General features: G+C 33.8%; 1 protein-coding gene across 3 annotated transcripts in view; it reads right to left on the bottom strand.

Annotated features, from left to right (window-relative positions):
• Nucleotides 1–16,924, bottom strand: part of LOC119636601 (rap guanine nucleotide exchange factor 4) — a 114,205-nt gene that overhangs the window by 39,988 nt on the left and 57,293 nt on the right. The window contains exon 1 of one of the 3 annotated variants that reach the window (XM_038032070.1): nucleotides 1,903–2,163. The exons of the other annotated variants lie outside the window; for them this stretch is intronic. Within the exon in view, the coding sequence (XP_037887998.1) occupies nucleotides 1,903–1,959 (57 nt within the window). The 5' untranslated portion in view covers nucleotides 1,960–2,163. Of the gene's footprint in view, nucleotides 1–1,902; nucleotides 2,164–16,924 lie in introns of those variants that run through there. 3 annotated transcript variants of the gene reach the window in all.

The following is a 16,924-nucleotide window of genomic DNA, read 5'->3' as shown; positions in this document are numbered from 1 at the left end:
TAGGACGTCAGGGCAGTAACCTTTCAGCAGGTATTCATTTGGCAAAGAAATTCTTTTTCAGAACCCCTTGGACAAAAATTACGAAATTCGGTGAATTTTTCTCCACAGACAATAAAAATATATATATTTTCTTCTTTTTTTTTTTGAGAAAAGTTTACAATGCAATGACTTTCTTCTCCCTTAAGGGTTCTAACAAACAATAACGTTTATGTGCGGACAAACCATATCACGATTTATATTATACACGACGCGCGGATCAATAATATGCCTCAATGCCATTTAAAGCTACAGCTGCAGCTGAAGTTGTTTCTTCGATTGCTGCGAAAAAGCAAAATGATTGTCTCTACATTGCGTTGCTTGTAGCAACACCAAAAACGTCAAACGTAGCATAATCTACACGAGGAGATATTTTTTTTTATTCTTCGCTGTACGCTAAATATGAATTGCGCTCTGGTCGTTGTTGTGCCTTTGGGAAAAGTGGACAAGTGAATATAGCATATCAGTATTTGCAGCCATTGCCATAACTGTCAAAGCTGTCTACCGAAAAGTATTTCGCCTCAAAAGGTGCTCAGTGTTTTTTGCAATGCCCTACCTCTGCTAATTGATTTCAACTAGCATTCGCTACGATATGAAGTATAATTTGAAATCTCTGTGCGTCAACTCGCAAAAGAATTTGTGGTAGGTTCACCTTTCATTATGGTCGCAAATGATTTAGGGTAGATTTAAGTATATCCGCCCACCTGCCCATTTGTCTATATTCCGTCCATAGATTGGTTTATTTAACTTGTTGGTCGTCATTTTTGAAATATTTTAGGGAAGCTACGCAACCTTACATCTTTTATATCGGGGACGAATACTATCAAAAACAGATTGGATCGGAACACTTTTGGGACCATTCCCCACATGGAGCGTTACTTTGAAAAAGTCATTATATAAAAAAATATGTTCCGTTTTGAATGTTTCTCTGGAAAAACCGGTGAAAGATGGAATTTTGATTTAAGAAAATCAGGAAATAGGTACAACCATTAAATGTTATATAGCAACAAATTCGAACTTTTCATATTTATGAAAAAATTTGTACAAAACGCCTTGAATTTGATATCGCTTGAATAAGTTTGTACTTTGTAGGCCTATTTTTCGGGCTCTTGCCGAGAGAAGATTCTCGTTAAAGATAAGCATTTGTATGATAAGAAGATGTACTTCGAGGTAATCTGCGAAGACGTTTGTTACGTGAAAGCTAGCATTTGATGGTATTTAATAGTTGGCCTTGCCTGACTATCGTGTTGTAACGCGTTTTTTAAGTAGCCATAGACTGTAAAGGGTAACTGTAACTTCCTGCGGACCACAAACATGAATTTGAATATATTATGCAATTTGTTTCAAAAGCTGCAGCTCCGAACATTCCGAACTTTTTCCTTTTTTTCATAATGCGAAAGATGAATGTGAATTAGATCGCAGCACAATTTAAGTAAATATATTTTGAAAATAATCACAGAATGCAAGGGCTCGCATGTGTTATTTGGCCTTATGTCATTTATAACAAAGAATGATTAACGCTGGTCGTTGTTTTAACTCGCGTATGCGGATGTGATTATGAACTTTTCCAAGTGAACAGTTGCGGTTTTGTATATGTGAATGTATATACGGATGTTCATAAATACATACACACACACACAAACATAATCACACATACATATATGTATATGTGTATATATATAGTATAAGATATATTATATTACATATATACATATATTTCACATAAACATACGCACATATACACATGTACATGCACATATATATATATATATATATATATATATAATATATATACGTATACATATTTGCGTACATTTCATTTCGTTTTTAATACAATTCATTTTCAAATAACCAAAATTTATTTACCTTTGCATAACGTTTCGTCGATTGCTCCACATCGTAGAGACCACGACGTGATAACATGTTTAATGCGTTCAATACAGTTTATATTTAATAGATATATACATACAACGATATAATTCCATACGCACACACATACACATGTACACTCGATTACACTTCGTCAGGTAATCAATAGCATATCAAATAATGAGGTACACAAGTGCTTGAATATAGGTATACGATCTCACACATGTAAACGTATTCGAATGTTCCTTTACATATATTATTATTATTATTATTATTATTTTATTTTACTTTATATTATGGTTAAGTGAATGGGCTGCCGTAACAACGATAACAACGATACCAACGGTAACAGCAATAATTTGTTGAATGATTTGATTGTTGGACTTGAGCAAGTGAATGTCTGTGCTGCAAATATTGATATTATGGTCACATGCACGCATTGCCATACCATGCACAAATATGCGCTTTCACATAAGCACACTTTAATGCGAACGTGTACAAATCGCTAACATTGTAATGTTGAACGAAGAATTTCAATTTCGCTTTTGACGGTCAATGCTTTTTAAAGAAAAAAAAAAAAAAAAAAAAAAAAGGAAAAATAAAACAAAATAAAAATAATAACGCCAACAAAAACAAGAAGAAGTGTTAAAATTATATTTATTGCTGTTAACGATGTTTCCGGATGATTTTTTTTTGAAGTGTTTTACATTTTAAAAGCATTTTTTATAACGTAATTCAAAATAAGCACTCAATTAAAGTTAATAATAATAAACATTTTAACATTTCTTGTTAAATTAAACACTTTATAAGGTAACACCTTTTATTATTTTATTTTAATTTTTTTTATTTTTTTTTCTTTCATTTTGTCTACTGGCTTGATTGATATACGCACTTGGGTGTTTGTGAGTTCAGTTGAGTTTTCAGTGTTTTGTTATGGCGGCGTAAAGCTTTTAATGCATGGCCGCTCCGGCTTATGTTTGTTGGCACACTGAAAACTTCATGTAAACCGGTGTTGCATTCAAGCCCAAAAAAACAAGCAACCGCAGCACAACAAACAAATATATTAACAGATAATACGTATACAATGTACATAACATGTTCACAACGGCATCAACTGCTCTATTTTGTCTTATGGCATATTGTTATAAGTTGACAATGTGTTCATGTTATATATATATATTTCATTGCTGTTACATTTTGTCCGACATGCAATATATTATCTAAGATTTTGGTTATGTGTCAAAGAAGTGCACAATATGCATGAACAGTTAGTTGTTTAAAGAGAAGAAATGCCTGAAAATTGTTATGTTAACGTTAAAAATAAATTTCATAAAATTTTAATTATTTTCTGTAAATTAAATTCTCATGACGGGGGAAAGTTTACATTTAACTTTAATTGATTTAAAAAGAAGACCAAAATACCGTTACAAAATTGAAATACTTCCTAATCTATTTTTACTTCGGTTTTCTTTTCTTTTTTTTGTGTTTTTTTATTAATTTTTGCATAGTTCCTAGAGTGATGAGGCAATCAATGAGATAACTTGTAAAATAGATTTAGTTTAGATAACTGAAAATAACCTAAATGCAGGCCAATTGAAGTTTTTATACAGAAAATTCATGCTTGATTTGGTCTCTTTTTAGAAAATAGTTTTCTTATTTAGGAACTACATATTGTGTAAGCATAGGCTTTCTATTGCATAACAAAGTTTGCGGTTGGATTGGTCACAGGCAAACATGCCCACATTAAAGTAAATATTAATTTTTCGAAATTCAAGTAAAATAAACGAGAGTTAGTAAAGTAAATTCAATAACAACCCCATGATATCCCTTATTAGCAACCTTGCCTTCGATGAGTATTTACAAGTGCTACAGTTCTCTCAGTTGTTGTGAAGGCCAAGGGAGTGAACAATTGAAAATACCGCTCGTTGAAGGTTTACTAAAAAGTGTTCAAAATATTGGGCTTTTAATGAAAATATTTACTTGGGATTGAAGGCAGCAAAACATAGAATGTACTATAATTCGCTGGGATTGCCAATTTTATTACCTTAATGGGAGACTCATCGCCGTTAATAGATAGTTACTTTAATAATAAAAGTTTTATTAACTAGCTTTTATAAGAATATTTTAGAAATGATCAGAAAAATTCAATTGCACTAAGCGTTGACGAGCTTACTGTGCGAATCCAAAATTGGTCCCAAGTTAACTGTTGTAACAAATACACTATAATTTATCAGAGCGCCGCAGCTTCACTGACCGTGCGCGTGGTTACGCAGCTGCCAAAATCATATATATATATAGATATATATGCCATAAGTGGTATTGACTGAGCACGCTCTGAGAAGTTTTAATACGTAACGTAATCTCATTTTATTACGCCTGTCCGCTTGTAAAAGTCGATATGAGCCGTAGTTTCCCCTGTCACACCCTCTCGCAAAGTTTCTAAAACTATAACAATTAAGAAAAAGCAATCTCAGAAACTGAGTTTGAAAGTGATCACTAAGTGTACACTAAACTAAAGTGAAGTTCAAAGGCAGCCTAATATTTTTATTATACTACTAGATTAAGTTTTATGCTAATAAATAGAAAATTCTCTCTTTTTCTTTCAATAAGTATAATAATATAGACGAGTTTTGAATAGCAAACAATTTCTCGCAACGAAACTCTAACTAATCGTCTGAGAATAGCTTCCACAACCTCTAGACGCGGCTCAGTTGGGTAGTCGAAATTTTTCTGAAATGCTCAGATCATTTATTTTGATGGCCAAAATTCTCTGAATTTGAAATCCATGTTTTTTTCTTTTTTCAATAATATGACGTAGAGAATGTCTACTGTAGGTGTAACACGGCGGCGATCAGAATCAACTGAAGAAAGAAAAAGAGCTAAGGAGTGTCGGCAGTCTGATGGGATGCGTACCCAATCGGTATGTGTTATCCCTTTCCCTGTCTGAGCATTCACTGCAGCTACGAAGAAGTATGCTCTACCTGTGAACACTAATATAGGAGACGCGCTTGTTATCTACTCCACTACGGTCAAATACAATCGTCAAGCGGAAAAGTAAGTATTGAAAAATATATTTAATTTATTGCAATAGTGTAAAACTGAATTATTTGAGAGCAGTTCATATCAAAAAATTAACGGGTAGAGCCGATCTTTAAATACTGTGCAAGATTTCATTAGTAATTAATTTTCGTAAACTTGGTCTTGTTTTCAGGTAAAGGCTTGTTTTCCATGATAAGGGTCATATTGGAGGGAGCTGAAAATGTCAACTGATATGATTCACTGATTCTGAATCGATCAGTATAGCAGGAGATGAGCTTACCTTATATATATCCACAAAGACTTAATATAACTTATATCATAAATGGTGTATGGTAGGTAGGGTGCTTTTGCTATTCTTGCTTTAAGTGGCGAGGTCGCCAATTCGCTAAAACTAAATTCTCTAATGGACTGGAAAAGTCACTCATATTTCGTTTTCCTCCGCTCGCAGATTTTGGTGGCCATAAGAAATTTAAACCACAGTCTATAACAGGGATGGGCAACTATTTCCATCAACGGACCATAATCCAATTTTCATATCACGACATACCCCGGGACAAAGCCCAACTATTAAAAATGCGACGTTCTGCACTAATTTTCCTTCTCTTTAAATCGATTATTTTATGGCTCAATGAATAAGAAAAATGCCAGTAGTGAATGCAGATCTATTCATTTGCAGTATTGCTATATGGCAGTATTGCTAAGGCCCGCATGCTGGCCGTTGCCCATGCCTGGTGTTTAAGCTTAAAATTCTTAAAGACTTCCAATATAACCAATCAATCAATTCTACGTAAAACCAAAGTTATTTTTGTGTCACTCAGACTCAATTCATTTCGTTTGCCAAAAACGGTTATGCATAACAATTGACAAACTCTTTGCCAACTTATGCAATGAAAAAGTGCAATGAATGTATACGGTTTGGTATTTTATATATTTGCAAGCATTTTTCACACCTATCCATTCTCCACTTAACACACCATACAAAAACATTACGTAGGCTAACCATTGAAATATTGTATAATGAAATATAAAATATTTATATAAAAAGTATGAAAGTATGCCCACAGAAGCATCAATTTAACGGTCATAAAAGAATCATCAAAAGTTTTTCGTATTTATATCGCTTGGTTGGTTAATGTTGAATATAATGACACTTTGTGTTCATGGTGTCGAACATGTCGATAGATCACAGGGCTGACACCGTTCAACGACCCAGCTGGTGCACGTAATATGTGCAATGAATGCATAGATGAATATGTCTATACACTTGTGCTGCAATTACGTTTTACGAACACTTGTAGAAACGTGTCTATCATCATTTTTTTTTTTTTTGTTTATTTATTTATTTTTTTTTTGTTTTTTTTTAACATAATACAAATGCTCCACTTTACTGGTGGTCATTCACCATATTGTCTTTCAAATGTACTAGTGTAGGTATTTTTCTTTGTTTTGGTCCAATTTTTTGTTGTTTTTTTTTTACACTTGTCATTTGTTTCAACGATTCTACTCAGGTGTAACAATCAAAATAAAAAAAAAAAAACTTTTGTTTTTGTATTTTTAATTTTTTTTTTTTTTATATCATTTCCAGCATAAAGCTCAGTAGACAAATGTTGTTTCCCCTTCGCACTTAACGATGCGTAGAATTACTAGCTAACAGACCTTAACGCAAATTTTTTAAATTATTAATATTATTATTATTTTTTTTTAAACATTCGTTCAATAAAAGCCAAAAAAAAAATAAGAATAAAATATAATTTTAATATTTATTGAAATTGCTGGTCGTTTAGATTCCTGCAGTTAATATTTATAAATTTTACGTGCTCTTGACGGAATTTCCATTATTTGCTTTTGTACGCTCGACTAGTTCGATTAAGTGTACATCAAGTTTGTGCGGATGTAAGCAATATCCGAAGGGACTCGATTTAGCTCCATCGTTTACTTTAGCAATCGGTTTAGAATTGTCTTCTGAGGTGATTTGATAATGTCTGTCCGTCTGTCCGTTTGTCTGTCTGTTTGTCTGTTTAATATTTGTTTATGCATATTTGTGGTAATCTTGCTCTTCAGTCCGTAGGTTTTGAGATATTTTAATACAATTTTATCAACATGATATAGGCCAAGAGTGGAAGCAGTTGAAAATAGAATGATTCGAGGTCATTCGTTGAAAAGAACCGATTGAAATATTTTGATAAAGATTGAGATATTGAAATTTTTTGAGGACGGGCTTTATTTATTTATTTACAATTCCCACTTCGACGTACATGCTTAAGGCGAAATGCTAAATGCTTTAAAGTTACGCTATTGTAGAGAAGACTGTCGACCACGACGGCATAGCCAAGTTCAAGGCAAAGAGTTTTTTTTTTTTTTTAAATATTTAGGCTTCAAGCGCTAATAACTGAACTTGGTTCTAAAGTTTAAACTATGATATACCAAAGATTATCAATCAGAAGCAAGCAGCAAAAGTAAAGGAAACTAAAATTAAAGGTCAACATAAGCCTAAGCAACCGCTACCTAAACGGTTACTTAGAAGGCGTAGTCTACCACACTGTAATTCCAATCCGTGACCATTGACTTTGCAATCGCGAGTCTTATCACCTCGGCTACCGGTTGATTTGGACGGTTATATGCCCCCTGTAACGGCCGATTTCGAAACCGACACGAACAAAATTCGTCGCACTATTTCTCAAAACTAGCAACAAATGCTGCATTGATAAGCAACCGAACCTTGAATATTTGCATCGGATGGCCTCATCTTCAACCCTTTTCCATATGAAGTCTTATAAAAGCTACGTCTTTACATGACAATTTTTTATAATTTTTAATGTTCTTCGACAAAAACGGATCCAGGTCAATACAGTGGCTATAGTAACTTGTAGTTGGACCACGAGGTCTCGTTTTCTCGCACTTTTACTTATATAGAAGATTCTTGCAAGAGACATTATAAGGCGATAAAGTATAATCTCTGATGCTTGATAACAAAAATTACAATATAATTATTTGATGTCTTAACCTTGACCATATACTGTCTTAAGTTTGGACACTGCACATGTTTACTTACTGGACCTTGGTTATATAAATACTTCCATGCGAAATAAACTATTATATGTTAATAAGTGGTAACTTATGATGTATACCGGTGCGTTTATAATATTGGAATGTGTTATAGGGGTGTCTTTGTCTAACAAGGACAAAGGACTTCTACCTTCACCATTACATTGCAAGCGAAAAGAATTATTAGCACTAACGTTGAAAGTGTTTATTACGATTCAAACGTTCCTTTTTTAGATGAAACCCCTAAGTTAGTCTTATATTACCCAAGTATTTCTTAGGTTGATTTTTTTTTAAACGGCACTAAAAAACTTGCTTTAGATAAGATACTACCTTTACTCACTGAAAAGTCGGACTCGGACTTTAACCCGGTCCTTGAAAATTTATCTGATATTCCAACGAATGTTTTTTTCTCTATATATGGAACAAGAAATCATTGCAAAGATGAAAATAAATAATTGCTATACTATATTGTATGCTCCGTCTTCGTTAAATATGTATCGAGCAAATATTTTTGAACTGAAAAAATGTCTCGTTTCCAAAGAAGATCTTCTTTGAATGTTGGAGTAGAGTACAGTAGTTTTGAGTTCTACAGGAAATTAACTCGAGATTTACTCTTCTGAAAATGAAATTTCGATTTCAAATGTTTGAATATTTTGGTTTATTGCAAGCAGGTTATGTGCGAATAGTATGATGCGCTACTCTTGGGTGTTGCAAAAGGAATCCAAAATTCGATACAAGCTAAAAGATTCCCTTACGTAAAGCTCTATTTCTATTATAAGCTGGAGTATATATTTTGAGATCCCATCTGACGTTTTCATTGAAAGGCTTAATATTTTTGATCATAATTTTTTTCAATTTCAATTTTAATGCCAATTGAATTTATTTAATTGACAACAACAAAGCTTATAAAAGCCAAATCTGCACTTAGTTACACACACCATTTCTCTTCAGGACATTTTGCGAAATAAACAAATGCTGGGCTAACCGATTACAACCTATACATATACAGAACATATGAGAGAATATTTTCAAAAAAAATTAAGAGTTTTTACGCCTTACACAACCTGTGATACAAGAGTGTATTGAGTTTGTGCAGATGAATGCTAAACTCAGAAGGAATTGAGATGGGCTCATATTTTATTGTACCGATCGATTTAGTATGATTTCTTGCATCGATCATCACTTTTTTCTCCATCTACATGTCCGTCTGCCTTATTTTCTTGTCTTCAAACTACTGCCCGCAATATTTGAAATATTTTGATGAAATATGGTACACCGAAGTGTTTTCGCCCAAGGACGAGTGCTATTGAAAATGCTTCAGATGGAACTACATTTTCGATCACTCCCGATATAAGTTTCGTTATATGAATAACTGCATTACATGAATGGTGATGAGCGAGATCTGAGTGTAACGTTTTCATTTGCTAATAACAAATGACTGTTTTTTCATTATTAAACTGAAACATTGCTTATAACTGACATTGATTGTTCACGATTAATCGTCTTGTTTGGCCCCAGATTCTCGAAGAGTTTTCTCTACTATTGCCAATTAGCATAGATGGTTTGCAGAAATCGGTTCTTGTTTTTGTGTCATTCGAGAGCTTATACATCATAGATCTCGATCTTCAATAAAATTTTGAGTTTTAAAGCAGGCGGCTACCACAAAAATACTGTGATGATTCAAAATCGTTCCTCGTTGTGAGCTCAAATGTTCTCTGTTTGGACAGAGGTTGCCAGGATTAAGTTAGGATCAAGTCATAATAACTAATAGTAGGCGGTAGTAAGTTAGCATTGAACGGGTGATGGATTATGCGCGTCTCAGTTTATAACACCTGTTATCAGCATACCAGAGGAGGTAAAAGGGCGGCCTCATGGGCGGTATTACATGTCATTTTTGTTACTTTGAAGAAGACCCGGTTGGGGATTTTCCTTCTTCTAGACCAGATGTTCTACATCATATGTAAGCGAACGTGTTGCGTAGATTTGTTCTTTTTTTTCGCCTGTGGCGACTTAGAAAGCGTAAATACTTCTGAGACTTATAAAGTGGTAAGCTAAGATTTTGCCGTTGCTTTTCTTTATATACCTCTACGAGTGGATGAAATATTTTCATTCAAACCTTTTCCACCTTCAGTTTATTGTATTAATAATTCTCTAAGAGAATCAATAATGCTAAGTGTATATTCCATAAGTTTGTCCAATGCAGCTGCAGCAAAAAGAACTTCTCTTGGCCACCCTGGCCATGCCGACGACCAACTCCTCACCAGTTGCAATCAACATCAAAGTATGTAAACTCTTTACTGCTATTGTCAAAGAACAAAAAAGGAAAAATAACATTCTTTTACAATGTTTCTATTAAATAAAAATCTTTGCATTTTTAATTTCTGTAGTCATAAATAAAATTTGAATTTATTATGAAATTTTATTCTTAGCAAAAAATTGTGATTGATGTGGGATTTTCTTTCTGCTAAACTTTATAACAAACAGCATGAATGACATTGATTGGAGAATAGAGAAGGAATTATAATATTTATTCTCTCTCGTCTTCTTTTTTTTCCTCAGTTTAAATGCTTTTGCTAGACAGATTGCAAGAATAATTAATGAACGGGTAAATTTCAAAAGACGCCAGTCTTATGCAATTCATTTGTCATTCACTTATAACTATGTTGATATTCTTGCTCTAAAATCAAGAATAAGAAAAAATGCTATGAATTTTTTTTGTTTTTGTTTTAAGAATACGGTGCTATTTCATTATGCTTGTTAAACATTAGACATTGACATCAGGCTTTCTACATATCCTCCATAAGCACGAAGTTTACAGTGGCTTTATTCACATTTGACAGCATGTTTGTTTATGTGTGTGCGCGTTCATTCATTCGTCATTTTTTTGTATTCATTCATCTGTGCTTTCGTTCGCCCACATTCGTCTTATACTACTTATCTGTCAATTCGCTTCGATAGCCGGCCATGCAAATAGGTATCGTGCGTCCCTCTGTTCATTTTTTCACCCATTCATTCCTTCTGCTTGTCGTTCATTTCCATTTGATCTGGCTTCGACGTGGTAGGTTTCAAAGGGTGCGTTTTTAACAGGAATAGAATCAACATTTTAAAGGAAATCAATCCGGCTGAGTAGCCGACTGTGTAAGAACCAAGTCAAAGTTCGTAGGTTTGAATTTAGAGTGCGGTAGAGCTTTTTTTGGTCAAAGGTACAGTGAGTGCTCAAGTGATAAAGCAATAAAATTTATCGATTGGATCTGGACTCACTAGTCTGCGGCCACCACCTCGCGGTTTTTGTCTCTTTCCGTTCTTCTTTTTGACAGTCACCGTCTTACACGAGTGGTGGACATTGAATGAATTTTTTCGGTTATTTTCTTGTCCGAAAAATGGTGCAAATTTTTGTCAAACGCATGTAAAGCACTTTTTAAATTTTATATAAATTAAAACTAATAAATAGATTAGTTGGAAATGTCCTTACATGCGCTTACATGCACGTATTTATCTTAATTAGTGAATATATTACAACTCTCGCACTTTGTTTTAAATAAATCAACACAAAAAAAAAAAAAACTTTAAATAAGCTAAATGGAAAGCTTATTTTTTGGTTATAGTCAGTCACATTAATCTAATAATAAAGTTTACTCAATTTTTTTTTTACTAAAGTTTGCTTGATTTCCCATAACAACTGAAATTTGATTTTTGTTTTTTAGAAAGTTTTTTTTTTTTTTTGTCTTCTATCCTATGCCTCAGACTGTAAGTGCACCATAGTTTTGGCAAACATTTTGCGTCCTTGAAAATTAGCACAGAACTATGGTATAGCGACAATGTAGAAATGGCAACAAATGCGTCGCAGCAGATGCATACATGCCTAGTTTATTTGTGTGCATACAAGGGTCGGCTGAAAAATTTGCGACCCAAGTAACGAAAAAAACCTGCTTTTGTCGCTCAATTACACTTTATTCATCAATGTAGTCCGCTTCAAAAATGAACCCAATCAATGCAATGGTTCTCTATAATTTTATTAGCTTTTTTTATAGAACGATGTGCTAAGATTTCCAAAATGTGCTTTAATTCCCATAATGACCGTATCATTTGATCTAAAATCCTTTCTCGGTAACGCACTTTTGAGTTCTATCAACGAGTAATATTTACTGAGTGTTAGATCTGTAGAACGTATATGGATGGGGCAGCAAATCGGATCTTCATTCATGAAAGTATGGCATTGTACCCATTGGGTTGCAAAATCTCTGTCCCACAGACCCCAAAGTCTCGTCACCGTCTTCATGCCTAAATATTGATTCTATGGGTGGCAAACACGTTCTTTCGCCATCTTCGTAACCTCTACTATCTCTGTAACTTTAATTCAATGTCCGTCCAGCACTATTTGTTTAACGTGAACGACGCTTTTGTCAGTGGTTACCGTTTTTGGGCGCTCCAAAGACTGATTGGCTCCCGTGTCGGTACGATCACATTTCAGTTCAACTATCCAAAATTTCAACGTAGTTAGTGAAGGAGCACAGTAGCGTTACACACATTTTCCATCTCATACTTGACTCATTCGTATGATTGTCGAACAAGTGCACGTCCAAAGTGATTGATTTGCTCCAGCTTTTGTACACAAGTACTACCATATTCATGTTTCGGCCGCAAACTTTTCTGCCAACCTACTTAGGTGCGTTAATAATGGCAACTTCATTTAATATTCTTTTTTGCATGTTTATAACCATTACCGAAGAATGAGGGGTATACTCATTCAGTCAAAACGTTTGCAACCCCAGAACGAAGCATCAGGGATCCTACAAAGTATATATATTCTTGATCAACATCAAATTCTAAACCGATTTAAGCAAGGTAGAATCATTGGAAGTTCTTGTACCCAGATTGATATTGAAAATGGGCCACGGGTCGAAAGACAAGTCAGCAAAACCTATTTTTCAAAGGAATGAAAATTATTTTTTCGGCCGTTACCCATAGACTGCAGTAAAAAAAACGACCAAAAATTTAAAGATATATTCTATGGGTAGTACTATAGTATCTGTGCAAACATGGAAAAAAGTAACTACACCGACCCAATTCGGTCTATCAAAAGTTAATTTTTTTTCGAATACTTTTATAAAGCGAAGAAGCTAATTTTAAAAATCCTATGAAATATATATACCCTTGAATAGTTTCGATTTCGGAATGCATCTCAGCACATTAGTCTCTTTATCTGTTCATTTATCTATCTGTCCAACAGCTTAGTATTTGCTAAACATTCTTCAGTTTGCAAGAATGAAAACATCGCTTAAAATTTTTGCAAAAAATCTTGAAAATAACCTAAACCGGTCCAAAGACCCGCCTACGCGAACACCTATGCCTTTCGGTTTTGTGCTACCCGCTCATAGTGTACAACGCATACCCCATATGAATTTCCACTTTTAACCTGAGAATGGAAAAAATCAGCCGCGTCCATCCCAAATGATTATTTAATTCTTTTCTCTTTTTTAGTTTTTTTTGGAATTGTGGGTATAAAAGATTCGGTCAAGACCGTATATAACTATTTTTAGAAGCACAACGAATAAACTCTTAATTTACACTTCATTACGATGAGAAATACGGCATCGTTTTCGTGTCCTTAGGGTGATTGGAAGAAAACGAAGAGAGATATGGAGTGAGAGAAAAATTTTAATATTTTTGCTTGCACAGACTCTGCCTATGATTAAAAACTTTATAAGCTTTAAAGTTTTACGTCTGCATTTCTTGTCAGAGGGTGGTCACAAGTCACAAGACATTCATAGACATTTTTCTTTTGATTTTCATTACTTGCTTTGTTTTATCACATATTTGACACTGGGGAGCTTTATTGCTGTTATTGCGAAATAAGTAGAGCTTGGGAGAATTTCTTCATCTTCGAAAACCAATACGAAAACTTTACCGGGCAATTATGTATGATTGCCGAAAGTCGAAGAAACTATATAGTTATTTCCTCGGAGCTATTGGGTGATACCGCATCGAGATCTTGACTGCTTGAATATATTAGCTGTGAGAAAACGAAATCGTAAGACTCTTTTTTTGGTACTGCACGTACTTATTAGTTATTCCTATGTATTTAAAGTAACCTAAGTATATTTTATTTCCTTTTATAGAAGCAATTTGTTATGCTCTTATGAGCATAGGGATGCTATAATAAGAAAGAACTGTGTAAGTAAGAACGGAATGGGATGGGAATGTCACATGCTTCGGCTGCGATCAACTAACCGATTGGCAAATATCAATACGATTTTGTAGAGAAACATAGTGGAGAAGAAGATTGCACATTCTCCACCTTTTGGATCGAACCGCCGACTAGGTAACACACCACCGCTCGAAATAAAAACCGCTATCATCTGCTGGGGTTGTAAGCCATATGTGTCGAACTAGGGATGTTTTGGAACAAAAGAGTCCGTTGCGTCCGATAGTATAGGCATTTAAATTTAAATTTTTAGCCGCTAGATTCTTTATAGGCAATTACATCCCTTTCGTTATTATTTGAACTATGTATTTGTGTTAGTGACATTATTTAATTAATAAAAGGAAATTGAATATCAAAAGATATTAGGATTTTTATTCAGGTGAGGGTAATAATAAATAACGAAGGTAAGGACGCCTGGAATAGCTGCTGACACTTCCCTTGATATTATTTTATTAAAAAGTACATTTTTCTAATGAAGGTGGAATTACTTTGTTCACATTGATTAAGTCTTTCTTAGTGGACTCTAGCGCTTTTGTTCTTACTATTATTGTTGTTTTGTTTGTTCTTATTCAAGCAATCGTAGACATTTCTCATCGGTGCTTTTCAGGAAAACTTGAGCATTGTGCCGTCGTTCAAAAATGAAAGATTGGACTACCTTGTAACCACTAACCGGTACCAATGACCTTCGAAGAAGAAATGAAAAGTAAGATAATCACAATGAAAAAAAGTGAACAACTTGAAGGTGGGCACTTAGAAATAATGGTGAAGAAAAAATACGTAAGAGAAAGGGCTCGAAGGAGTTTTCGCGAGAGAATAATTGAGAGAGAGAGGACGATTGGGAGATAGTCAAAGAATGAGATGGAATAGCAAATGAATCTAAGATTATATAGTGTGTTACGTTAAAGATACTTTTCACTACGCGTGCATTCGATGAATTTGATTCATTGTCTTGCTAATGTGAGGGCTTTGTGTTATCATTCTCAAGCTCTAGCTTGAATGTAATTTTCAGTTGTAGATTAATAATTCTCGTTGTCGTGCATTAGTGACTAATGTAGAATATAAAATCGTTCATAGGGTCAGTATGATCGTAACGATTCCATATTTCGTTACTTGAGCTGGGTCGATCACGGAAACAATAAATCGAGATTTTGAAAACTTCCCATATTTTCCCCAGAAAAGCCATTAAAAATACGAAAGATAATCGTAATTTAAAGCATAAAAAGAGAATCAACGCAAATCTAGTATAAGCCGCGATATCTCTACATCTCTATTTACGTATCAGTTGGTACAGTTTACATTATAAACCCCAACTATAACACCAATTAGCAGCACTGAAATGCAGTGAAGTATTTATATCGCATCCATATTTGTTTGTCGGGTATGCTAGATAAGTATACATATATATATATATATATATACCTATATTGCTGTATTATTGACTCTTCAGAGTGAATTTGCCTCTTCTACAAGGTTGTTGTGTTTATAAATTGAGACCTTTTCATAAGAAAAATTATTAGATAACACATCCATTACACTGTGCTGGTTTTATGATACGGTTAATGACTGTTTCTAAAGTTACGCTAGTATGGAAAAAGTTTCATAATAATTTATTCCATTCATTCATCATCGTTAAGTTCAAAGTTCACTGCATACATTTTTGTACTCATTATCGAAAAATGAGAAGTATATCGATTGTGTCAAAACGTTTGCAACGCCTAGAAGTAAGACCACAAATTATATGTATTCTTGATCAGGATAAAACTGTGAATCTTTTTAAGCATGTTCGTTTATTCGTCTTCTATGGAATCTCTCTTCTAAACATTCTCCTGGCTGCAAAAATTAGACTATCAACTTCAAATTTGGAAGAAGTGTTGGAATTTCTTGCGCCTAGACTGGTATTGGAAAAGGGCCAAATCGATTAAAGGACACGTGGAAAAAATGGCTTACTTAATTTGATGGCGTCATAATTGGATTTTTTTTTAAAACCTTTTTAAGGCACAGAAGCAAGGTTGAAGAACTTCCTAAAGTATATAAATTCTTAGCCAGTTTCACATACGGAATGCATCTAACCATGTCTGTCCGTTCGTCTGCACAACCGTGTAGTGTCTGCGCTAAAACTTTTTCCGTTCGCAGAAAAGAAGATATCGCCCGAAACTTACAAGTGAACTTAAAAAGGATCCAAACTATTCAAACAATACGCTTAAAACTTGCTTACACGCCTATGAAGCAAAAACTGTAAACATTTTTGATTTCCGTGATTTCTGTTGGTTGTTACTCATAGACTATAACACACACGCCATATAAATTTCCACTTTTATTTTGAAAATAAAAAAAATCGGCCACGCCCACCATCCAATATTATATAATATGAGAAATCAGTTCTTTTCTTTTTTTTTTTAGGATCACTGTGATGGATATAAAATATTTGGTCACGACATATATGTAATTTTCTTACTTGTTTTCCTTTTTTTTACGTACACATCAAGTAATTGAAACTTTTTATATAATTACAGTTCATGCGTTAATACGTACTCTCAAAACTTATCTCTTATTCATATGTTCTAATTAAATTGTAAAGAATTTCTTCATATGCATGCTTAAATATCTTTACCGCTAATTTCTAATGAGAATTGTAGCAAAATAAAAAAAAATTTACGGTAACTTTCTAGGTATTTAAACACTTTATTGCATGTTCGTTATGTGAATGAATGAATGAATTTTTATATAAGA

The sequence above is a fragment of the Glossina fuscipes genome, unplaced genomic scaffold, assembly GCF_014805625.2.
Source record: "Glossina fuscipes isolate IAEA_lab_2018 unplaced genomic scaffold, Yale_Gfus_2 28, whole genome shotgun sequence".
NCBI lineage: Eukaryota > Metazoa > Arthropoda > Insecta > Diptera > Glossinidae > Glossina > Glossina fuscipes.
The sequence above is the reverse complement of the archived record's forward strand: the minus strand, read 5'-3'. Positions and strand labels throughout refer to the sequence as shown.